General features: G+C 38.8%; 2 protein-coding genes across 4 annotated transcripts in view; one reads left to right on the top strand and one right to left on the bottom strand.

The window, feature by feature from the left end:
• Positions 1–26,926, bottom strand: part of astn2 (astrotactin 2) — a 675,040-nt gene that overhangs the window by 108,870 nt on the left and 539,244 nt on the right. The gene's annotated exons all lie outside the window — the stretch shown is intronic.
• trim32 (tripartite motif containing 32) lies at positions 13,215–25,207 on the top strand. 2 transcript variants are annotated; one of them, NM_001102923.1, is given in 3 exon segments: positions 13,301–13,319; positions 18,130–18,218; positions 22,244–25,200. In NM_001102923.1, a coding segment is annotated over 1 exon segment (1,950 nt). In that variant the 5' UTR covers positions 13,301–13,319; positions 18,130–18,218; positions 22,244–22,249; the 3' UTR covers positions 24,200–25,200.

The raw sequence follows: 26,926 nt of genomic DNA, 5'->3' as shown, positions 1-26,926 counted from the left end.
CAGTCCACTAACTGGCATGTAGCCAGGTTATTTCCAGGCTTTTCCAAGCTTTCTAAACAGGTTGTAGAAAATAAATCATAAAAGTACTAAGGCTCTGTTGGTGAGTTGGACCTATCCATGCAACCTGCTACTCACACTTTGTAGCATTTGTAGCATAGGTGTTAGATGGCGTATTTTTGCTTTTAGATTTGTGGCGATTTTGTTGCATAATAATAATGTTGCAATGACTCCATAAGAACAGCTAAAGCAAGGCTCCACTTGAGGTACCACCAGTTAGCAACATTAAGGGGCACATTTACTAATGCACGAACGTCCGAAAAGCGTCCGAATGCGTTTTTTCGTTATGATCGGTTTTTTTTGCGGTTTTTTTCATCACCGTCGTGACTTTTTCGTTGCCATCACGATTTTTGTCGCGACTTTTTCGGCACCGTTGCGAAATAATCGCACAGTCGCGTCGAGTAGAGTGCCGAGTGCAGAGTGCCATTGAGTCCTATGGGAGACTTTCCTTGGGCCGGGTTGGAGCTGCAGAGTGCCATTGAGCCCTATGGGAGACTTTCCTTGGGCCGGGTTGGAGCTGCAGAGTGCCATTGAGTCCTATGGGAGACTTTCCTTGGGCCGGGTTGGAGCTGCAGAGTGCCATTGAGCCCTGTGGGAGACTTTCCTTGGGCCGGGTAGGAGCTGCAGAGTGCCATTGAGCCCTATGGGAGACTTTCCTTGGGCCGGGTTGGAGCTGCAGAGTGCCATTGAGTCCTATGGGAGACTTTCCTTGGGCCGGGTTGGAGCTGCAGAGTGCCATTGAGCCCTATGGGAGACTTTCCTTGGGCCGGGTTGGAGCTGCAAAGTGCCATTGAGTCCTATGGGAGGCTTCCAAAATCATGCAAAGTCGCAAAGGTTTGCCCGCCGTTTACGAGCGCTCAAAACGAAAAAGTTGCGACAATTCGTGAAAAAGTCGAAACGGCAACGAAAAAGTTGCGACGGCGACGAAAACATCGCAAAAAATATGAATGTTCGTTTCCAATACGATTTTTTTCCCATTCAGCATTCGGATTCGTGGATTAGTAAATGTGCCCCTAAGAGTAAAAGCGCACTCCTTTTACTTGCAAGTGTTCTGCATTTGCCACAGCTGTATTTATGAGGTTCGTTCCTATCGCGCATGTACTTTTAGCTTCTCATGTACCCATGTACATCTTATGTACTTCTCTTTCCAAGAGACAATCTCTGATTTTCCCCCCTGAAAACTGGCTGCAATTTCCTGTCAAAGGGACATTCTCAACAAAATAAATGGATATTGCCTCAGTGTAGGGCTACGGAGTAGAGATAGTGACAGGCCAGAATCAACCCTGATCCCTACTCAATCCACTAGAGGTTATCAACCTGAAGGAGTTCCTACTAGTTGGACTACCTCCCAAAGGGTACTGGTTGAAAGGTGTGTATCCCGGCCCAGACTCTACCAAGAGGTGGGATACAACGGTGCATACTCTCTCTTCTACAAAAGAGCATTTCCTCATTGTACCATTTCAATCTGCCTGTCTGTGAGTATGATAACCCTGCATAACATCTGTGTCTTGGACCAATAAATCTGTATTATAGTTCACCAGCAAGGACCATTCTGGCATCCATTTATATCATCTGCACTACACAGTATCAGCCAGTTGTAATTCAACTACACCCTCAGCTCCTATTCCATTTCTCCCATATAGCGGAGGCCCATGCCTAAGAATTAAGGGTCGCATGTAACACATGCTCTACAACACACTACTAGCCTGGGTTTGGCCAATCTATGTCAAAATAGTATATATATTACATTATTAATGTATATATTACATTATTATTATATAGTACATATATTTTATATCTCTTTATTGAAATACAATAAAGAATTGAGAGTCCACGAGTCTAATATCTAATGTCTCTCTGGGGGCTTTCTTGCTTTACAGTGGATGCTTTCTAAACCAACTCTGTGCCTGTCCTTGTCCAATTTCTTTTACTGAAACCTTAGGATGGAAAACAAAAAACATGAGCCCTTTTAAAAGATGTTACATAACCCCTGAACATACTTAATTGTGACATAGTAACATGCTAAGGTAGATTAAAAACATAAACAAATTCTCCATCCTCTGCATCAATTTACTTTTTTAGAGAGGCAGACTTGTCAAGGCTTTCAAATAGTCTGCATGTACAGGTATGGAACCTGTTATCCAGAATGCTTGGGACCTGGGGTTTTCCGGATAAAGGATCTTTCCGTAATTTGGATCTCCATAACTTTAGTCTGCTAAAAATCATGTCAATATTGAATAAACCCAATAGGGCTGTTCTACCCCCAATAAGGATTAATTATATCTTAGTTGGGATCAAGTACAGGTACTGTTTTATTATTACAGAGAAAAGGGAATCATTTAACCATTAAATAAACCCAATAGGGCTGTTCTGCCCCCAATAAGGGGTAATTATATCTTAGTTGGGATCAAGTACAGGTACTGTTTTATTATTACAGAGAAAAGGGAATCATTTAACCATTAAATAAACCCAATAGGGCTGTTCTGCCCCAATAAGGATTAATTATATCTTAGTTGGGATCAAGTACAAGGTACTGTTTTATTATTACAGAGAAAAGGGAATCATTTAACCATTAAATAAACCCAATAGGGCTGTTCTGCCCCAATAAGGATTAATTATATCTTAGTTGGGATCAAGTACAGGTACTGTTTTATTATTACAGAGAAAAGGGAATCATTTAACCATTAAATAAACCCAATAGGACTATTCTGCCCCCAATAAGGGGTAATTATATCTTAGTTGGGATCAAGTACAGGTACTGTTTTATTATTACAGAGAAAAGGGAATCATTTAACCATTAAATAAACCCAATAGGGCTGTTCTGCCCCCAATAAGGGGTAATTATATCTTAGTTGGGATCTAGTACAGGTACTGTTTTATTATTACAGGGAAAAAGGAAATCATTTTTAAAAATTAGAATTATTTGCTTATAATGGAGTCTATGGGAGATGGCCTTTCCGTAATTCGGAACTTTCTGCATAATGGGTTTCCGGATAAGGGATCCTATACCTGTACTATTCTTTTCTTTATCCTAAGTGAAAAGACATGAAAAGAATTACTTTCACAAAGTTTATCTTACATTGTACATATCATGCAAGTATCTTATGTTTATCTTGCATTGATATATTTTAGCAAAGGGAAAGTTGTGCAGTATTAACACTACCACTCCTCGATTACTTGGGGGTCACACTATATTCTTTATTTTAAGTGCTGAGAAGTGGGGGGAAAATTTGATAAATAAGGCAAAACAGTACTTTTTTTTTTTACTTGAAAAAACTGTAAAAAAACATAAAGAAAAGTTATTATATTTAATACATCTAATTATGACTGTAACAAAGGCTCATGATTTATAACCAGAGCCACACACGATTTCTTTAGAAACAAAATTTTCGCTGTTATCCTGCCTTTAATACCATAACGGTTTTAAATACATTCTACTCTAATTTCTGCCTAATTAAGAACTATCCTGCTCTTTCTCAAGCCCCTCAGAGCTACACACATTAAACAGATTATTTTTTATTAAAAAATAAATATGACAAATGTCACAAATATTCCGCCCTTTTTATTTCAGGTACACAGCTAATTCCATATAATTCAAAATTCTTTATACGTTCTGGTTTGGTTAATAAAGAGGCAATTACAAGCATTATGCTGCTTGCCCACATGTGTGTAACAAAATACTGGCAAATACCCTTGTTCTACCTGTGGGGTAGGAGTACATAGGTAGAATGTACTGTAAAATGCATGAATATTATCTATAGGCCTATGATATTTCAGGCAAATACACATAGAAGCAGACATATCAAAATTCGAATTTGTATAATTATTGTGGCTTTTTTTCACCACGACTCAAAAAGCACAACAACCATTAACAACTGCAACAACCAAAAAAACGCTGATGCAAAAATGTGTTTAAAAAAATCAAAAACCTCAAATTTGTTGTTTTCATAAGAATTGTCATGCAAATAAAAAAAAGAATAATGAAAAATGAAAAAAAAAAGAAACAAAAAAACCATGAAAACTCTAAAACTACAAATTAAATAAGACTGTTACAATTTGCCTAGGAATTTACTTCTACATGACCTCCACAACTTTTAGATGACGTATTTATACATTTGCATTTTTTGTGGAGTAAAAAATGGTGAAAAATTCCCCTTTTTGTACTGAAAAATTGAGTTTTAGAGAAAAAAATCAATTGCGGGAAAAAAAAAGCGAGCATTGGTAAATGGGCACCTTAACGTTGTTAGTTGGTTGCTCACTAACTTCTGAAAATAGACATTGATGAGATCATTGAGGTGCCACACGTTTAAAACATGTGACTCACAATTACCCACAATTGATTTCAGCTGTGTATTTGTAGTTTTCTTATTATTGTACCAAAAGGCCCATGTGTATTGGGTTGAGGTCCTTGAGACAGTGGGTAAATTACCGATTCCAAACTAAGCCTTCAACATGGATGGGATTCATATTTACCCTTTCTTACGTGTTGGGGTGTCAATTATGTTGTTCCACAGACTGGAGCCACTCTATAATACCAGATCAAATAGGTACTGTACCTCCATTCTGCCACAGAAATTGGTCATAATTTTTTGGCTGACACTGGGCCACCGTGGATTGCTAATTTCATAATAAATTGTTTAAATTATATCTACTTAGACATTCATTTTTACTAATCAGTTCTCCCTTGACCATTTCAATACATATCATCAGTACATTTATTTTGGGTAGTTATTTTTCTATATTTCCTTTCTATTTGTAGATTGTAAGCTCTTTTGGCAGGGCTCTCTTCACCTCTTGTATCGGTTATTGATTGCTTTATATGTTACTCTGTATGTCCAATGTATGAAACCCACTTATTGTACAGCACTGTAAGTGTTATTAATAATAATAATAATACATCAAAACTGATTCAGCAGGTAGCATTTACTAGCCATCTGTTAAAAAGAAAACATTGTATTGGTTGCAGTAGTTTACTGCTAGTGATGAGTGAATCTGTCCCGTTTTGCTTTACAAACTGCTGAAAAATTTATGAAACGCATTGAAGTAAATTTTTACAATTTTATGCTTGACTTTTTTTTTGACTTTACTCCAAATTAATTAAAGTCAATGGGGTTGATTCACTAAAGGTCGTTAACGCTTATCGCATGCTTTTTTGCGTTAAAAAACATGCGATAATTAAGTCCCGATTCAGCATCATTTTGCATGCGTTAAGACGCATATCACATGCACAAAGAAACGCATGTTATTTACCTCGCATTGCGTTAATTCTCACATAGAAATAATACTAACCCATGATTCACAAACACATATGAAGCGTTAAACGCGCTAAATATCGCATTAGTCTGTGCGAATATTAACACCCTCTTGGGGTAGGCGGTACTTAAAGAAAATTTCGGTTTGTGAGCTTTTGGCAACACAACATGGACTTTGCAGTGGGATTTTTTCAAGTATGTGTTGGCCCTAGAGTCATTCATCCTCCAGTTTTCAGGGAAATGGTAATTTTCAGAAAAGTAGTTTTCCGAAAGTAATGGTTTTGTAATGGTTTGTGCTAATATAGCAAGCTGATAAATATATTGCACGCAGCGGGAAATAACGCACACGGTGGGAATTAACGCAAGAAAAACACTCATCGCGAGTTAAATAACGCAAAGAACATTGTGTCTTAATTAGGACGCCTGTTCTTTTAGTGAATCGAGCGTTAAGTCGCAAAAAATAAGAATCGATAAAATGTTTAACGCATGCTATAAATAGCGCTCATTTTATCGCCCTTTAGTGAATCAACCCCAATGACCGTTTTCTGTATCAGCGACATTTTTGTCTTGGACCTAGGTGCTTAATGGTTTCAGGGTTCCAACAGTGGGATGCATAAATGGGCACAGCATAGTTGTAGCTAGACAATTGTAATTATATTTTGAACAAAAAATTGTGAACAACATGTTCTGTTGTTTAGAGCTTTAAAGTAATATAAAGTAACAGTTTGGATTCAGTTTGGCTGAATCTGAAAAAATAAATATTGTTTACTCGAACAAAAGTTCAAAGAAATTTTTATAATTAAGGCCATCGCTTTAAACGATCTGTATTGGAATATGTCAAATCTGGACTTTGCTGACTATGAGATTGTGCATAAACCACTAACTGGGATAGTGCAAAAAGTGCTGAAATTCTACCAAATCCCAAACCAAATTCTGTATTTGGAGCATGCCTGAGTTAATATGAAATAATACAAACAAGTTTGCCGAGGGATAATCACACATGAAAAGTATAAGCTAAGGAGTGCAAACAAGTCCCCAGTATCACAGGGGAACCGCAACACACTTTCAAAAAAATAAGATCAAAAATAGCTGCTATTAATCCTTTATATAAACTATACAAACCCCATGCTTCTTAGGCTTAGGCGTTTTGTGCCCATATGGCACTTAATCATAGGCATTAATAAGTCTCAAAAACACAACAGTCTTTAAAAAGACAAAAAAAAAAAGAGATGTAGAGCAGCATAGTAAGTTGTATAAGGTGAGAAAGTGGAAGTCAACTGTAAAAGTAACACAAATAGAATTAGCAGAAGACAAATAATAATTCATAAGGAAACAATGAGAAAAAAAAATGATTGGGGGCACCCAAGGCATATAGCCAGTCCTTACTTAACGTTGGTTACTGTGAAAAGTGTACTTATTTCTGCTTGTCTCACCAATATTTATATTCTGTTTTACTCATGTTTTAACACTGATGTGTATAGTAATTTTAGGATGAGCTATCTCTTTGACTTTCCATTATATCTTATTATAAAACCTTCCAGTGCTATTAAGTTATTATACTATTTTTTATTTTAATTGCCCTCGATGGGAACCAGTACCAATAATAAAATTTAGTTAACTATACACCAAATCTTACATGGGTTTTCCTATCAGAATTGTAAATGAAATACAGTACTTCATTTATTCATGTGTCATCTTTGGGGAACTGAACAATGCATGTTGATGACCTTGTTTGATATTATAATAATGAAATATGTGTTATGGATAATGTAAGCCGAGTCATAAAATGCATATAATGCATATATATCCATACTGCAATGGTGCCAGAAAATGAGTTAATGGGAATTTCATGGTAATCAGTCATTTGTATTGACAATAAAAATGTATGTTTGTAGAACAGTGGGGAATACAGATCACTATCCCAGCTAGTGTTGTATGCACAATCTCATAGTCAGCAAAGTCCAGATTTGACATATTCCAATACAGATCGTTTAAAGAGATGGCCTTAATTATAAAAATTTCTTTGAACTTTTGTTCGAGTAAGCAATATTTATTTTTAAGGAAATACATGGGGTGCATTGGGAATCACATTTACCAAAAGGTCAAGAAGTTGACAAACCTGCATTTCTTTTCCCCAAGCAGAAATGATCCTAATTCCTTTTTAGAGCTCTCCTCCCATGACAATGGATGTTGGCTACATCACTTACCATAGGGGGAATGCCATTAGTGTTTAACTATTCAGTCAACCAGAGCGAAGCGAGGTGATGGCTTTGACCAAGCAACTAAGTGCAACATACATCAGTCTTACCGAGTAAAGGGGAAGGGGGAAATTATGGGATTGAAAAATATATAATAGTGCTATGTTAGCCGGTGCTTTTCTTCTGGACGGCCAAATAGAACTCTGAAGAGTCATTAGTGAACTGAGTACATTTGAATTTGCCTGGCAACCAAGACAGATAGCTAGGAGGTGCATTATACTCCATGCTGCAAGAATGTAATAGTAAGTGCTGCATGGAAACCAGTTCTTTTATAGCTAATTTCTAATAGTACAGGGTACTACAAAAGGATAACTTAAGGTTAAAACTAAGTAAGCTTTATTAGACAGGTCTATGTAAATACAGCCATAAACACTCAGTAATGCTGCTGTGAGTCCTCTGTTAAAAGAAACATTGCATTCCCTTGCTTCTATTCTGTACACATGGGCTCTTGTATCAGACATCCTTCTCTTCAGGGCACAGATATAAGCCTGCACAGCTTGCTCCTCTCTACCTCTCCCCCTGACTTCTCCCTAGTCCCCTCCCTGCTGTAATCTGAGAAGAGAGCTTCCAGGCAGCAAGAGATGCAGGCAGCAGGAGACACGCAGACAGGGAAGTCTGCTTATTTAAAGGACAATTTGTCAGGCAAATAAGTCTCTAATTTTGGAGTCTAGGTGGTGTTTCTCTTTGGTTAAAATCCCATCAGCCCGGGGTACTTTTCCCTCATATCAGTGGATTCTCCAGGGATCCCTTTTGTGCCGGACTATTTGCTTTGCTATATAGTAAAATTTCTTGTTATAATACTGTGCATGTGCACATTTTCAGTGGTGCTATACTGTGCTTCTAGTGATACTAAATAACAGCAAAAGGCCATCAGAAAAGATACTGACATTACATTGTGGCTGTGCTGTAAAAATATTGTTTGGTTTGCCTTTAAATAAACTGATGTAAGTTTACTCAGAGCGGTCCTCTTAGCACTTTTGCAATTTACATACATTTTCTATATTTAGTGGTTTATGGGATATTAACCGTTTTAGACAGGAGGCTCCAAGACAACAGTTTATTAGAAGGTCAGTGTGTCAGTAACCCTAAGATTCTATAGATTTTCTGTATTCAGTTAATGCAAGGCTTACGGTTGTGCCAAAAGCCTGGTATTACCAGTCTAAAAACAAACATATTTCAGAAACAGCTAAAAAATGTAAGTGAATTGCTTAGAAAGTTTACCATCTATACATTTTTTTTTGGATTCTGACCCCTTTTAATAAATAATATCCCAACCAATATCTAATGGAGTTTGGAGAGATGCGACTTGCTAATAAGTTCCATAGGTTGTACACAGTATCCTTAATTAGTTCATTTTGTTGAACCATGATTTGGCCCAACACGTGGGTGGCCAAATGAAGTAAATATCTGTTTATTTGGTGACACTGCATAACCAGCATAAGGAAGCTGCACAATTCTTTATTAAGAAAGGTTGTGATTTATTGTGGGTTTTTACTGGCCAGCTGAAATAAAACTGTAGGTCAAACAAATAATGTTCATATGCATGCATATCCCTATTTATGCATTTATGGGGAGTAACTGGGGTAAAGAAGTCACATTTCTGTAACATAAGGAGAGTCTGGAAAAGTCACATAATAATTTCAAGGTTCTAATATACTTAGCTATGTAAACCAGCTAAATTTGAATCATGCTCTAAATTTCAGAGGGGTAATTTCCATTACAGGATTGGTGTGCTGTTTTTCTTGTGCTTCTCTCTTAACCCAACCAGCCACCTGTCTTTCACAAGAGAAAGTGGGGCAAGGAGCGAGTGTCAGTTCAGGTACTTTATAGAATACAATTGTTCTAGCACTGATGAAACCAGAAAATTACATTTTGGTTAACTACACTCGCATTAATTTCCGGGAAACAATGTAAAGTTTAAATAATGCAACAAAAACATTTTGAAAGCTCACTTCAGCACCCCGGAGAGTCAGCACAAAGATACACTTTTGTTTCAATGCAGAACAGTACCAGTGGCTCAGATTCTTATTGGAATGCTGCCCTGAACAACTACTGTTTAAGGAAGAGTAAATGTCATTCTCAAGTACATATAATTAATAACACACAAGAAAGCCTTACCTTTCCATTGTGTATTTAACGTTTCCCTTTGAACGATTTGTCATCTATGAACACAATAGCTCTATAGCCGCTATTCAAAATGTTACATAGCTTGTATCTGTAATTACAGAGCCAATGGACAGAAAAAGTAGAACATTTTGCAGAAAGAGGTCAGAGTCATGCAGCACAGAATTTTGGATGCAAGGGCAGATTAAATGATAACCAGTGTAATCAAGGTTTTAATTGGTATATATTAAATGGAGCTTGACTTTAACCTTCCAATGGTTATTCATTTTCACCAGTATACCCAAAGGACCTAAAAACATAGAGCTATAACATGTTTAGCTCACTCAATGAAAGGAAGTAAGTATTGCAGTCTTTGGGATTTATGAAAATAAGGTAAAGGTGTACAAACAGGTAATGTAAAGGTTCCAGCTGTGAGCAGTAATGTTTTACAATGCACCAATTAAGCAACTTTTATTATGTAGTTTGTACTATACTGCCTTCTCAATTGTGACTACTAATGTTAAATTATTTTGCTTGATTTAGACTGCTTGAGAGTTGCATGGCGTCTACATAGAGCCAGATCCTTTTATACTTGTGATCCATGCACACACATCTATCATGTTCATCACTTTCCTCAAAATACCTAACTAGTTTTAGATGAAGCAGAAGTTAAAAAAAATGAAATTTTCACAATATTCCCTTCTACTATATTCCTAGTTCTTCAACTGCACATACTTGCCCAACCATGTAGCTTAGTGTAAGGCATTTTAAGCTCAAATAATCAAAAATGTCCCTGAGTGGGAGCTCCTCACAAAGCATTTCTCTGTGATTCTAGTTTCAGTTTCAGTAAAAACTTGGAGCATAGATTTTGATAAAGGTCTATGTTACGACTGAAATATTGGTCAAGCCACAGTAAATTGATTTGAGTGCTCTGCTCCCTTTGATGAGACAGATGATAGTTATTATTATTATTTATAAAGTGCCACCACAATCCTAAGTGCTGTAACATCTAAAGCAACCAATAACCGATACTAGAAGTAAAGAGGGCCCTGCCCAAAAGAGCTTACAGTCTACAAGAAAGGGTTGAGACACAAGGGGGCAGATTTACCAAAACACAAATTCGAATCCCGAATGGGAAAAATTCGGATTGGAAACGGAAATATCGCGACTTTTTCGTCGCCGTCGCAACGTTTCATATTTTTCGCGACTTTTTTTGCGGGAAAACCCTTCCGACTTTGCATGATTTTGGAAGCCTCCCATAGGAATAAATGCCACTCTGCAGCTTCAACCCGGCCCAAGGAAAGTCTCCCATAGGGCTCAATGGCACTCTGCAGCTCCAACCCGGCCCAAGGAAAGTCTCCCATAGGGCTCAATGGCACTCTGCAGCTCCAACCCGGCCCAAGGAAAGTCTCCCATAGGACTCAATGGCACTCTGCAGCTCCAACCCGACCCAAGGAAAGTCTCCCATAGGGCTCAATGGCACTCTGCAGCTCCAACCCGGCCCAAGGAAAGTCTCCCATAGGACTCAATGGCACTCTGCAGCTCCAACCCGACCCAAGGAAAGTCTCCCATAGGGCTCAATGGCACTCTGCAGCTCCAACCTGGCCCAAGGAAAGTCTCCCATAGGGCTCAATGGCACTCTGCAGCTCCAACCCGGCCCAAGGAAAGTCTCCCATAGGGCTCAATGGCACTCTGCAGCTCCAACCCGGCCCAAGGAAAGTCTCCCATAGGGCTCAATGGCACTCTGCAGCTCCAACCTGGCCCAAGGAAAGTCTCCCATAGGGCTCAATGGCACTCTGCAACTCCAACCTGGCCCAAGGAAAGTCTCCCATAGGGCTCAATGGCACTCTGCAGCTCCAACCTGGCCCAAGGAAAGTCTCCCATAGGGCTCAATGGCACTCTGCAGCTCCAACCTGGCCCAAGGAAAGTCTCCCATAGGGCTCAATGGCACTCTGCAGCTCCAACCCGGCCCAAGGAAAGTCTCCCATAGGGCTCAATGGCACTCTGCAGCTCCAACCTGGCCCAAGGAAAGTCTCCCATAGGGCTCAATGGCACTCTGCAGCTCCAACCTGGCCCAAGGAAAGTCTCCCATAGGGCTCAATGGCACTCTGCAGCTCCAACCCGGCCCAAGGAAAGTCTCCCATAGGGCTCAATGGCACTCTGCAGCTCCAACCCGGCCCAAGGAAAGTCTCCCATAGGGCTCAATGGCACTCTGCAGCTCCAACCTGGCCCAAGGAAAGTCACAAAGCTTGAATGAATCCGAAACTTTCGTACTCGGCGCAACAATGCGATTTTTTCGCGACGGCGACGAAAAAGTTGTGAAAAATACATGCAAGATACGAAAAAGTCGCGACGGTGACAGCAAAGTTGCAAAAATACCGATCATTACGAAAAAAACACAGACGCATTTGGAGCGTTCGTGGATTAGTAAATGTGCCCCAAGGTGTGGGAATGGGCACACTGAGGTTATGTTAAACTAAATGAGGGTAAGCTTCTCTAAATAAATGTGTTTTTAGAGATCTTTGGAAGGCAGAGATATTAGGGATATATATATAAAGGTATTGGACCCCTTATCCGGAAACCCGTTATCCAGAAAGCTCCGAATTACGGAATGCCCGTCTCCCATAGACTCCATTTTAATCAAATAATTCAGAATTTTAAAACTGATTTCCTTTTTTTATGTAGAAATAAAACAGTACCTTGTAACTGATCCCAACTACGATATAACGAATCCTTATTGGATGCAAAACAATCCTATTGGGTTTAATTAATGTTTTATTGATTTTTTAGTAGACTTAAGGTATGGAGATCCAAATTATGGAAAGACCCCCTTATCCGGAATACCCTTGGTCCCAAGCATTCTGGATAATGGGTCCTATACCTGTATATATAAGGGATGCACTGAATCCAGGATTCGGTTTGGTATTCAGCCTTTTTCGCCAGGATTTCGGCCCAATCCATGTGCCCGGCTGAACTGAACCCGAATTCTTAAAATGTAACTTTTCCTCACATATAGTTGAAAAATTCTCAGCGTGCACAGTTTGTGGCTCTTGTTGACTATTCCTTAACTATTTCCGGATCCCCAATCTTATGTCATTTGGGGGCCTGGAATGGCATTTGCCACTTTTTCTGAAGAAAAATAAAGAACTTCAAAACCAATCCTGCAGTGGCTCTAGCCCCAGCCATTAGAAAGTTGCAATAAACTCCCTGAAAAATATATAAAAAAATTCAAGCTATTAGTTTCTACAAAAATCTTTTATTGAGTTCCAGCTAGACCGTGTTCATCGGCGTTTAGTGGAGTTTCCGGTTTCCCAAACTCCCTGCTGCTCAGCCAAAGTTGCTGTTTACCTCAGCTGAACAAATAAACATTTTTCTTTACATATTTTTTTTTATTCATATAGAATAAATTCTCAACATTCTGACTAACATGGATACACTCCAGCTTTGCTATTCATTCATATTGTTATGAAATTGCTTATTACTTTTCGTAACCTATGCACTGTCCGTATAGAGCGAGCAGATACACATTGCAGGGCGCATGTCATTTCTCTACCTCGAAAACACTACAACACCCAGCATGCAGTTTGGCTGAGCGGAAGTGGCGTCAGCGGGTGAACTTTGACCTGTGATATCGGATTGCCTGCCGCAGGTAAGAAGCGAACGTTGTGCCTTGCAAACGTAAAGTGCTGGGGAGGGGGGAAGTGCCCCCATACGGCTGTGTTGCTGGGAGGGCTGGGGCGCAGCATTGCCGTATTGGGACTCAATTGGAGTTTTACCCCCCGGGGTTTGGGAATGTGTCACGGGTTCCTGTTAAATCATATTCAAGTATAATGTATATTTTATATTAAGCTGTAAAGGAAAGATCTTTAATAAATTCTACATATTAATAAAAGCAATCAAATAATGTTTCCGCATTTGCTTTGGAATATAATGCATGTAGAGAACATTTGCAACTTTACTGCATTATTTTACCAGCTGTGATCATACACTGGCAGTTTATTATACTCAATGTATGGGCTGTGGGGTTTTCCAGATGAGGCTGCTAAAAACTATTTAAACATTAAATAAACCCAATTGTATTGATTTGCTACAAATATGGAATCATGCAGCGAATGCTCCCCCAGGTACAATGCATTGTTTTTACATTACAGAGAAAAAGGATTTACTTAAAAAAAAAAAAAAACAATTACAGGTATGGGACCCATTATCCAGAATGCTCGGCCACCTGGGTTTTTTCGGATAAGGGATATTTCCGTAATTCGGATCTACTGCCTAAAGTCTTCTAAAAAAAATCATTTAAACATTAAATAAACCCAATAGGGCTGTTCTGCCCCCAATAAGGGGTAATTATTTCTTAGTTGGGATCAAGTACAAGGTACTGTTTTATTATTACAGAGAAAAGGGAATCATTTAACCATTAAATAAACCCAATAGGACTGTTCTACCCCCAATAAGGGGTAATTATATCTTAGTTGGGATCAAGTACAAGGTACTGTTTTATTATTACAGAGAAAAGGGAATCATTTAAACATGAAATAAACCCAATAGGGCTGTTCTGCCCCCAATAAGGGGTAATTATATCTTAGTTGGGATCAAGTACAAGTACTGTTTTATTATTACAGAGAAAAGGGAATCATTTAACCATTAAATAAACCCAATAGGGCTGTTCTGCCCCCAATAAGGGGTAATTATATCTTAGTTAGGATCAAGTACAGATACTGTTTTATTATTACAGAGAAAAGGGAATCATTTAAACATTAAATAAACCCAATAGGGCTGTTCTGCCCCCAATAAGGGGTAATTATATCTTAGTTGGGATCAAGTACTGGTACTGTTTTATAATTACAGAGAAAAGGGAATCATTTAACCATTAAATAAACCCAATAGGACTGTTCTGCCCCAATAAGGGGTAATTATATCTTAGTTGGGATCAAGTACAGGTACTGTTTTATTATTACAGAGAAAAAGGAAATCATTTTTTAAATGTGACTTATTTGAAATGGAGTCTAAGGGAGACGGCCTTTCCGTAATTCAAAACTTTCTGGATAATGGGTTTCCGGATAAGTGGTCCGATACCTGTACAATTATTTGCTTAAAATTGACTCTGTTGGAGATGGGCTTCCCTTAATTTAGAGCTTACAGGATTCCGCATATGGTATCCCATACCTGGATCTTGTAACTGTATTGCATTACAACATAGCCGAAAGGAATTTGTTCTGATGTTACCATACTTTGGATTCTATGGATATTAAGCTAATGTCCAATGTCGCCCCCGATAGATCTCTGCAACCATGAGCAACTAATTGCTCTGAAATGCCTTCCCACTGTCAGCAATAGGAGTCGCTGGTGGAAAAACCTATGTATCGCTTTGACTTTCCAAAGACACTCAAAGTTGCCTGCAGGAGGAAACTTTGTGCGACTTCGGAAAGCTGAAGTGATGCGTAGGCCTTTCTACCAGTGACTCCTATTGTTGCCGGTGAAAAGGCATTTCGGAGTGGTTAGTCGCCTGCGGTAGCAGATATCTGTCTTGTGCGACTAGCTCGCTCCGTGGGACATCAGCCTTAAGCCGGCCATACACACACACACCGATAATTTTGTACAAAACCTAGTTTCGTACGATATTCGGTGCGCGTATAGTGGCTTGACGAGGCGACCGATATCGCAAAAGGCTGTGAATATCGGTTCAGGGCTGAATCGGCAGAAGGAGGTAGAATTTCTATTGTTTCTACCCCCATATCTGACGATTCAGCCCTGAACGTCAGTGGAGGGTGGGAACGATCGAAATTGTGTGTGGCCACTTTTAGAAATGTACAGATTTCAGATGCTACTTTGCTAAAAAAAATATCTAAACTCAGTACCACTGCAACATAAAAAGGAGCTGCTCAGCAGGTATCAATCTCTTATCTGGAAACCCAATATCCAGAAAGCTTCAAATTATGGGAAGGCCACTATACACAGATTCCACAAATTTTAAGCAAATTATTTATTTATTTATTTATTTATTCCTTTTCCTCAGTAACAATGAAACAGTACCTTGTACTTGATCCTCACTAAGTTACATAAATCCATTCTGGTGGCAAAAAATTCTGTTGGGTTTAATGTTTAAATAATTTTTAATTACTGAAAAAACTCTTATCCAGAAAACACCAGGTCGCAGGCATTCAGAATAGTAAGTCTCATATGTGTATTACTGTTCTTTAACCAGAGGCCACTCAGCTGAATAACTTAGTAATTATGCTACATAACCAGAGGCCACTACAGAATAACTAAACTCAGTACTACTGTTCCAGAATCAGAGGAACAGTAGGTAGTAGGTAACTAACACATTAAAGAAAGCCCTGCCCAAAACAGCTTGCAGTCTAAAAACAGGGCTTTTGCTATATTATAAAAGGCCACTCAGAAGAAAAAAAGACGTGGCAAAATAAGAATCTTTATGCGGCACTGCATGCAGGTCACTATGTAGCTCAGTAAATATACTGAGCTACACGAGAATAATAAATGTATATCTTACTGCATAGGTTTGCTATAAATAAGAAAACCAGATGTGTATCAAATGTCACTGTGATTGTAGAAATGAATGGCATATAATTATTATTAGTAGTAACACTCATAAGACAACAGCATATTTTTCAGACTCTTACATAGCAGACAGATAGCATAGTGTGTGATCAGTCAAACTAATGCTGGGCACAGTTCTGTGATATTGTTCGGATATGGGGCATTTAATGGTAAAGTGATGATATTTAATTAAGAATTTGATTTTCATTCAAATTCAACATCAGTAACACTATGGTTTTGTTAAAGACCAACCTCTGCATTATTATTCTATTCATTCACAACTTAGTTTGTTTTTTTTCACATCTATCCCACTAGGTTAAATGGTTCCCGACCCAACCCTAGTGTTCATAAGTTGTTTGAATATTATAAGGAACATAAATTGGAAGTTCCACTGGGGCAGAGGCCGATGTGAATCATACTCTCTGTAAAGCACTGCAATATGTTGGCAATAAAGAAAATAATATGTAAAAGACACTGTTTATGCTCCACTTGTAGCCAGAGAAACCAAAAATATTTATTTTTGTTTTATCAATATGTTTGAAATACATAACTAGATGCCGTTGATTGTCTTTTAAATTGTTAAATATGAAAGTAATTTGTACAGGTACGGGACCGGTTATCCAAATGCTTGGGACCTGGGGTTTTTGCGGATAAGGGATCTGTCCGTAAGTCTGCCATACCTTAAGTCTGCTAAAACACAATTTAAACATTAAATAAACCCAATCAAATTGTTTTTCCACTAATAAGGATTGATTCTATCTTAGTTTGGATCAAGTACAATGTTCTACCTCCTTCTGCCGATTCAGCCCTGAATGTAGATTTTGCTCGGGCGCCATCAAAATCTTTTGACCTGGGCGATCGACCAATATCCGCCGCCTTCTGTGATATCAGTCGCCTCTTCAAGCAGCCATACACGCACCGAAACGAGGTTTCATACAATATTATTGGTGCGTGTATGGCTGACTTAACTTGCACTCTCCCAGCCTGATCCTCCTATCACGTCTCTGGAGAGGGGTGGGGCAGGCACAAGTATATAAAGGACATTGCAGTTGGGCAGGCTGGGGGCAGCATCAGGCTGTAAGCTCTATGGGGCAGGGACCTCCTTCCTACTGTGTCTCATACCACATGGCACTTATATATATATATATATATATATATATATATATATGTGTATTTATATATATGTATTTATTGTATTTATTTATTATAACACTTGTCCTCCCTGTGTGTAATTTTGTATTCTGTAAGACTGTACAGCACTGCGTACCCTTGTGGCGCTTTATAAATAAAGTTATACATACATACATACATACCACCCTATAGAAAAGTATTGTGATAGCCCAAACCCACCCTGCACACTTGTTTCAGACCAGCCTGCACAACTAATGCTATGTTTCTGGCTGGTGAAATCTCCTGCATAAAGAATGAACCTGAGCTGCCAGCCCTGCAGTGATCCTGGTTTTAATGCCTGTTTACCCTTACAAAACATTTGTTGTTAAAGGAATGTCAGTTGCAGCAGTGCTCAGGGAAACATTTTTTTATTTTTTTAGGAGGATGCTGTTCTTTCTTGGCAGCTGCAGCTGGCATCATGTGTTGTTTGGAAATGCAGGAACATAGAAACTATGGTGCTTGGCGTTCAGGTCCTTGTAAGCGAATGCTGTAAATTCAATGGCATGCAAACGGTTAATCTGTTCCGCCATGAAACCCAGGTTTTGGCTATCCAGAGATGTCAGACACTGTTAGTGGAGGTCAAGGACAAGTTTGGAAACAGTTGAGGGTTGTATACTAGAGGGTTTAAATGCTAGTTTTTGTTTACTGTTTCTCATACCTCTCTCTTATTCCTCTTACATATCTGTGTGAGCTAGTAAATACATTAATAAACACCTCCTTTTTATTTTTAGATCATGCGTGACATCTTACAAGTAGCTTCAATACATGAAGGGTGATTATTTCTCAAGTCCTTAAACTCTTCCATTAATAACATTAACAGGTATGGGATCAATCATTCAGCAAACTGTTGATTGCAACTAAATTAAATAAAATCTGCTCTAATGTGATCCTGGCACACACAAAACTATACTGACCTATCTATACACTCACATACATACACTGTATATACTGTACCAACATCAATACTAACTGTAGATATTAGTATCACAATAGCCTTGGATACTATGTTTGTTCAAGAACTCACCCAGGCCCCTCTTTAAGGCATTAACAGAATCTGCCATTACCACATCACTAGGAAGGGCATTCCCCAACCTCACTGCCCTCACCGTGAAAAACCACCTACGCTGCTTCAAATGGAAGCTCCGTTCCTCTAATCTAAAGGGGGGGCTCTGGTGCGTTGTCATTTTTAGGGAAAAAAGAACATCCCCCAACTGCCTATAATCCCCTCTAATGTACTTGTACAGAGTAATCATGTCCCCTCGCAAGCTCCTCTTTTCCAGAGAAAACAACCCCAACCTCGACAGTCTCACCTCATAGTTTAAATCTTCCATCCCCTTAACCAGTTTAGTTGCACGTCTCTGTACTCTCTCCAGCTCATTAATATCCTTCTTAAGGACTGGAGCCCAAAACTGCACTGCATACTCAAGGTGAGGCCTTACCAGGGAACTATAAAGGGGCACAATTATATTTTCATTTCAATGCCCTTTTTTATACAAGACAGCACTTTATTTGCTTTAGTAGCCACAGAATGACACTGCCTGGAATAAGACAACTTGTTATCTAAAATCTCAAGATCCTTCTTAATTAAGGATACCACCAACACACTACCATTTAATGTATAACTTGCATTTATATTATTCGTACCTAAGTGCATAACTTTGCACTTTTTTAACATTGAACCACATTTCCCATTTTGCTACTTGCAAAGTAGCGACAGCATCCTGCATGGATGGTCAGAGACAGCAGAAGCAGGTTAAGTGCAGCTTTAGTACGTTTATATACATACTTCAATTCCAAGATACTTGTACACCAAAATCCTCCTTACTTATTGCTAACAGCGCTATCAGCATACCATCACTATAAATTAGAAACTTGGTAGACTAAAACTTTAAACCAACCTGTTTGAAATATTTGCTGTTACTTGAATGCTGATATAAATCCCCCTTCTCTGTTCTCCTTTGAAAATATGATGGTTTTTATTCTGTAATGATAGCATCTATGATGTTCTTCCAAAGACTTTCTAGCTTGCGATTGTATTTTTTGTGTGATCAAGAATCCAGAACTAGACATATTATTTTAGGACATTTCTCCATTATGTGGTGCTGCATCAATATTACCCAAGTAGCAGCTGAAATCAATCAGTTTGAAATCCAATAATATTGTCTGTGATGATCTTAGGCGTAACACATTGTTGCAGTCTCTCCAACAAGACAGAGTCATTAATATGAACTGAATCAATATTTGCATTGCCGCTACCCTGACATACAAACTGCCAAAAGCAACCTAAATGTCAGTATAGACATCATAAAATACCAGCAGGTTTTACCTCCTACCATTATATGCCAAGGGAAAAAACACAAATAATGTTACTTTATTTTAACTTAAAGCAAAATTCATCCACACTTGTATTGCTACAGCAGTATATTTACACCTTTGTTTTTCTAACATAGAAAACGAAATACTGCTGTAGAGATTATTCCAGTTGAAACAAAAAAACAAAACAAAAAAAAAAACACCATTTGTGACTATTATGACTGCAATTTAACTTTTCTTATTTTTCTAAAGTGCAACTGATCATTTTACTACAAATATACAAAAAGAGGATTCACCTGGTCTCTTGATTTATTGGTAAAACATTAGATCTGGGAAAACCCATTTGAAAAGGCATAAGACCATCACGTACATGGAAGTTCGACCATTCTTCCTGCCTTCCTTCTATACTTTAGCAGAGTTATTCTGTAGATAACATGGTCACTTTCTATTTGATTGCTGCACTCCCCCACTTTTCTATTTTAATGATCAAAGCTAAATAGTTACAACCACCATATGGGGTTTACTTGGTATAGCGGCTTAGCAATATTATGATCATAATTAACTGACTTTACTAATAACATTGAACTATCCCCCCTTTTATATGTTTACTATACTATACCAAGTCTATGCTTTGATCACAGGACAGATATGAGAGGGTGGCCTCCCATAACTATATGGCTATGGTCATTATGAGACCAGGGAACTGGATCACAGGGCACAACAACCTCTGTAGTCTTCACAGTGTGAATGTTGGTAATCAAGACAACCTGTTTTTGACAGCAGCCACTTGCCATTATTATGCTTTGGAACGGCTGTGTAATGGCACACAATTTTGGTTTTAAGGGGTATTATTTCTCAAGGTAGAAGTTGACATTTATCACAGTTGCTCAGTAAAGCCCCATGACATGCCTTTCAAATTGCCAGGAAGACTCAATGGAATAGACAGCAACCAATGATGCTGCCAGTTTGCAATGGAAACTGGCAGTCAGTACTGTCAAGTATACAGAATGTATCTGACCTTACTGATAAACAGTTCTGTAATATGTTAACTTATTTGATGTTTACTATTAAGGGTTGTGGTAGCGACCTTATTGTGGCAAACAAAGAAACATCAGTGTATTCACAGTACAGGAACACTACTTATCAACAAAGTTATTCATAGTTATAAAGAATATAAAGAAAATTCTAGAAATACATCTCTATTTTATTCATTTTCCAATGTCCTTAGTAGAAATTTCAGTGCTAAAAAAAAAACAAGATGGCTGAGTTTAAAAGTAATTTCCTTATTTCCTAGAAATAAAGACACAAGAGATTGAAACAGATATACAAATGTCTATTTGTACCAACAGTGGATTTTTTCTTTCTGACTGCACCCCTGTTGTCAGTTCACCAACACGAGAGTTCTGCAAAGTCCAATAAGCCCTCTATTAATGCATCCTTACAGGCATCCTGCTCCACACCGAGCTTTGGGAGTTCCACCTAATTCCGTGCTCTATTTTCTATAGAATAATATGCTAAGATAAAAGGTCTTGGCTCAGTGATGCACAGCTACCTGATTGTTTCAATAACAAGTTTGCATTCCCTCAGCTACTGGGCTCAAAAGACATTAACATCCGGTTTCTGATCACTCAGTCGTGTTTGTCATTCCCAAAGCATGATGCCAGGCATACAATCTATTTGTTAGAGGAAGAGAATTATTTAGCTGCCAATAGACCTCTCTCTCGTTTTGACTTATACATTATGTAGGTAAATTACTCTTATCACACGGAACTGCTGGTTAGCACTAAAAGCATCCAAGTGTGAGATTAGCAAAGATTTGGCTGCCCTCTCAGGTTCTCCTTAATATGGCTTGCCTTGGTGTGTGTGGAGTGATAAATCGTAAACAAACAGCAACTGCCAAGTTATCATTCCTCTTGGGTAACTAAAGGAATGGTGTTTATTTCCGCTTTATAAATGTGTGTATATATTTTCTTTATTTTCTGGGAAGATAAATTCAGAGTTCTAAAGCAAGAGCAATTTTATTCAGTTGCTGTTACACTGTAAGCAACTCTTGAATAAAGAAGGAACCTTTCATTTTTCACTTCATAACTTGTATCTTCATTCATAAATAATTGTTTCCTGTGATTCTGGTAATCAGCGCCTACATGACTTTGGGATCATTTTCATCACTCGTTTTCTGCTACTGTATTGCTACATACCTTTGAACTCTCATTTCCTAGCACCTCTGTTACCCTACTGGACAGGACTCAACCTGTTTTCAACACAGGCCTTGGGTTCCCAATAAGAGGCATTGAGGAAGCTATTATTTGTCAGACTCGGAAAAACTTGGTCAACTATAATAAAAGGGAGCAGTGCACCCTATACCAGTATTAAAATGTGATTAAAAATGTAACAAATTCCATAATAAAATCGATAGTCATTACATTTACTAAATGTTTTGTGCACCTTTTAATTTGTAGTTCTTCTTGTGTTTAGCCATCATAAAATATTATTTATGGTAAAATGCCTTTTGTCTCTTTTTTTTTTTTACAGGAAACTATGGCTGCTGCCTCTGTTTTAAACGTGGATGCCCTGCGAGAGGTGCTTGAATGCCCCATATGTATGGAAGCATACACTGAAGAACTGCTGAGACCCAAGCTCTTGCAGTGCGGTCATACCACATGCACACAGTGTCTGGAAAAGCTGTTGGCCAGTAACATAAATGGAGTGCGTTGCCCCTTTTGTAGTCGGGTAACACGTGTCACCAGCTTAGCCAACTTGGCTGATAACTTGACTGTTCTAAAGATCATTAACACTAGTGAGTTGGGCCAGACTGTTATAGGATTGATGTGCAAATCCTGCAAGCGAAGATTACCACGGTTCTTCTGTAAGAACTGCATTGTTTCATTATGTGATGCCTGCAAAGAAGCAGATCACGTGCTACTAAACCATATTGTACTTTCACTACAAGATGCTGCCAATGAACGCAGAAAAACACTAGAAGAAAGGCTTGCTAAACTCAGACAGTGCATGCAGGATCTGCAGAAAAGGAAGTCCATATTGGAGGGTCTCACTTCTCAGGTTAAGTGCAAATACAAGTCAATTTTACAAGATTACAGCAAAGAGGAATGTCGAGTTCAGGAAGAGTTAGCTCGCTCACGAAAAATGTTCACGGCATCTTTGTCAGAAGTTGAAAAACTGAACAGCCAGATGCTTGATGAACAAGCTTATCTACTTAATATAACTGAAGTGCAGCTGGTTTCTAGGTGTGATTATATTTTGCTAAAAATAAAGCAGTCAGATACAGCTCTTTTGGAAGACTCTCTAGAAGAAGAAGCTGAGCCTGAACTTGCAGCTGACTTGACATCAGAGCTTACCTTGCAGGATCCTGAGTTCCTCAAAGTAGGGCATGCTGGACCAATACAGGTTGGCCAAGTTGTCAAGAAGCCATACATTGTAAATATGCAGGAACCTCTTCCTGAAGTTTCTACATTTACTACAATTTCATATAAAGAGATGGATATGCAGTCAGAGGAGATTAGCAGTGTCCAGTCTTGTCCATCTGCTCCACTTACCAAAATTCCTGAAGCATCATGCAACTTGCAGCAGTGTCAATTCCTAAGGAAGATGGGCTCTAAAGGAAACATGCCTGGCATGTTTAACCTTCCAGTGAGTCTTCATGTTACTGCACTAGGGGAAGTGTTGGTGGCTGACAGAGGCAACTGCAGAATCCAGGTCTTTAACCGAAAAGGTTTCTTGAGAGAGATTAGGCGAAGCCCATCTGGAATTGACACTTTTGTGCTGAGCTTTCTTGGGGCAGATTTGCCCAATCTCATTCCATTATCGGTAACAATGAACTGTCATGGCCTTATAGGAGTGACAGACAATTATGATAATTCAGTGAAAGTGTATACAATGGAGGGACATTGTATAGCATGCCACAGAAGTCAGCTCAGCAAGCCTTGGGGCATTGCAGCTATGCCCTCGGGTCAGTTTGTGGTAACTGATGTTGAAGGAGGGAAGCTCTGGTGCCTAACCGTAGATCGCAGCTTGGGAGTCGTCAAGTACAGTCGGCTCTGCAATGCTGTGCGTCCAAAGTTTGTCACTTGTGACCAGGAAGGGACTGTATATTTTACCCAAGGACTTGGCCTTAACCTAGAAAACCGTCAATTTGAGCATCATCTAGAGGGTGGCTTCTCTATTGGCTCTGTAGGGTCTGATGGACAGCTAGGGAGACAGATAAGCCACTTCTTTTCCGAAAATGAAGATTTTCGCTGCATTGCAGGGATGTGTGTTGGAGCTCGTGGAGATTTGATAGTGGCAGACAGTGGTCGTAAAGAAATACTTCATTTTCCTAAAAGTGGAGGCTACAGTATCTTAATTAGGGAGGGCCTGACTTGCCCAGTAGGAGTTTCTGTTACTCCTAAAGGACAGTTGTTGGTGCTGGATTGTTGGGATCACTGTATTAAAATATATAGTTATAATGTACGCAGGTACTCTACCCCTTAGGTGAAACCCTGTTTACAATTCCTAGATACCACTCAGGATTCTAGAACAGACAGTCCCTGTGGACGTCAGAAACCATAAAGTAGTAGTAAAACTGTTTAAGTGCTAGCTTGCACACCAGTACATTTATAGCACTTAAATAAGATACATATGTATGTAACTCACATCATTTCTGGCCTAACTGCCCTTATGTCATGTAACCTTCTTAAATGTGAATGTTCTTAAAAATGAAGTCTCAGTCAAGAATAATATAGAGTAGTTTTGTCAACTGTGAGTTAATGTATCTCAGGACTATCTGACTATCAGACAGTTAAAAAATAAATTAGAGAGGGTAATTTACTTATGCATGGTTAGTAATACATGGCAAAGTATATTAATAGTTAAAACACAACTAGACTAGACCCTTTAATTGTAAACTGACTGCTCAGTTATAATAAAACGAAGAAAACAAAGCATGATATGCTCAGCATTACAGGAGAGAAATCTCTTTCTGATTCTAACAAACACTCACTGGTTTCTTAATAGACACATCAATTGAAATGAAGCTTCCACCATCTGTTCTGCCCAGGAATTACAGAAGGGACATGATTTGCAGTCATGTCATGAGAAGTGAGATGGAAAAGCTTTAAGTCTCTGGTCCTGTCATTTATTTCTTACTACTTGTTCCTGTCTTATTACAGACACAGAGATAGAAAATAAAGCTGGTGCGATTAACCCTGCTCACCTATTTGTACACTGCCCTTAAGATTAAGGATAAAATATCTCGCCAACTTTATTCCAGCCATACTCAGAGTAAAATCAGTCAGTTAAAATGATCTGTGTATACAAAACTGTAATTACTTGATTTTATGGGTGGAGTATTAAATCAGTGTGTTATATTATTCATTTAGACCTTTTAGTAATTGAATATATCCCTAATTTTCCACATTATCTAAGATACATTTCTTTCTGATGTGCAGCTGCTAGTACTGAACATGTATTAAATAAAGCAATTACCAGATATAGCCTGAATGCATTGTTTGTTTTTTTTTAGGTTCAACCAAATGTTAATAATTCTCAATATACCTTAAAAAGTATATACACTGGATAAATATATAAATAAACCAAGATAAATCCTCTCAGAACTCATTCCACCTTTATTGCAAAATTGCAATCTACACAAAGAATTCGAAAACAAATCAGAAGAAGTTTAGCGAAAAATTAAAACATACAAAAACCTATTGGGTTGGCACATCTGGACTTGGCAATTTTTGCCCACTTCTTGCAAAAGTCTCCTGTGCCCAGCTCTCTTCAGGTCACCCCTTAGATTATCAATCAGATTCAGGTCTGGGCTCAGGCTGGGTCATTCCAGAAAATTGATCCTCTTTTGGTGAAGCCATTGCTTTGTTGACTTATGTATGCTTTGTGTTGTTGTCATGCTAAAAGGTGAAGCTCCTCTTCAGCTTCCTAGCAGATGCGCAAAGTTTTTGTGACAAAATAGACTGAAACTTAGAGCTGTTCATAATTCTATGATCTTCACTAAAGCACCAGTTCCAGCTGATGAAAAGCAGCCCCAAAGCAAGATTCTGCCTCCACCATCCATCACTTTGGGTATAGTGTTTTTGTGATGATGTATTATTTTTGCGCCAAATATGCCTTTTGAAATTATGGCTAGATAGTTCAACCACAATGCATTTTTTACATAGTCGTGGGAGACTGGATATACCTTTTTGCAAAGTTTTGGCGGCTTGGCTGTATTTGTTTTTAGTCGGTTTTTCAAGTGTCCCTCATCCAGCTGGGGCTAGAGCCCACTTAAGACTAATGTGTTTGATGATGTCAGAGTTTCCCTGCAATGGGAAAGTATAAAACCAACTATGGAATTTGGAAATCTCTGGCCCATGAAGCTGACACTATAGCGTGGACTCAATTGAGACAGAATTCCATGGGAACTGGGTCTGAAATGCACGTTTAATTAAAGATACCTAAACAACTTGTAATGTGCTAAGCCATATTCCTTTTGGAGCTGGGCAAGCTATTTGATAGGGATAGAAGGGTAGAACATACCGTCCCCAACATTCCCCCCACCCAGTATCCTCAACAAACAACTAAAGATACATTATCCTGAAAACAAATCTCTGTGAGAGAGAACCCACAACTGGATCTGATAAATCATCAATCTGGAGAAAAGTCAGAAAAATGTGAATGTTCCTGGTAACTCAGCTGAATATATAGTAGTTGACCATGAATTGAAGGGTGAAAAGGATTTTTCTAGGGTACCCAGGAACATAGTCACATAGCACCGGTGGGGGGGAATTGCCTGCTTAGGTCCCGGGTACTGTGACCCACCGTTACTGTGTATATAGTAATGGCCCCACAATTGTAACAGGCCGGAGAGACCATAGTTCCCCACTTAGAATATATGAGCGCTAAGCATGTCCTTCAGCCACTGATCAGCAAACAATTTGTGGTGGTGCTGCTTCTCACTTCTCTCTGGCAGACCCATGACTCTAATATTTGAGAGCTTTTACGGGCTTTCCATGTCTTCCATCCGTTCTGTTGCATGTTTCAGCAGCTTATGCAATTGAGTCATTTCACTGGGTAATGGAGCTGTGCTCCATGGCCCCCTACCTGCTTCTCAGTTCCCAGGTCCTCTCCCAGATGGCATGAACATCTTGCTTCAGCAGTAATAATTCCACCTGTGCTTCCTTAATCTTTGTAGTGAAGGTAGCTGTGAGGGATGTTTGGTAGGTT

This window comes from Xenopus tropicalis, chromosome 8 (assembly GCF_000004195.4).
Source record: "Xenopus tropicalis strain Nigerian chromosome 8, UCB_Xtro_10.0, whole genome shotgun sequence".
NCBI lineage: Eukaryota > Metazoa > Chordata > Amphibia > Anura > Pipidae > Xenopus > Xenopus tropicalis.
Note: the sequence above shows the minus strand (reverse complement) of the source record. Positions and strands in the feature narration are given on the sequence as shown.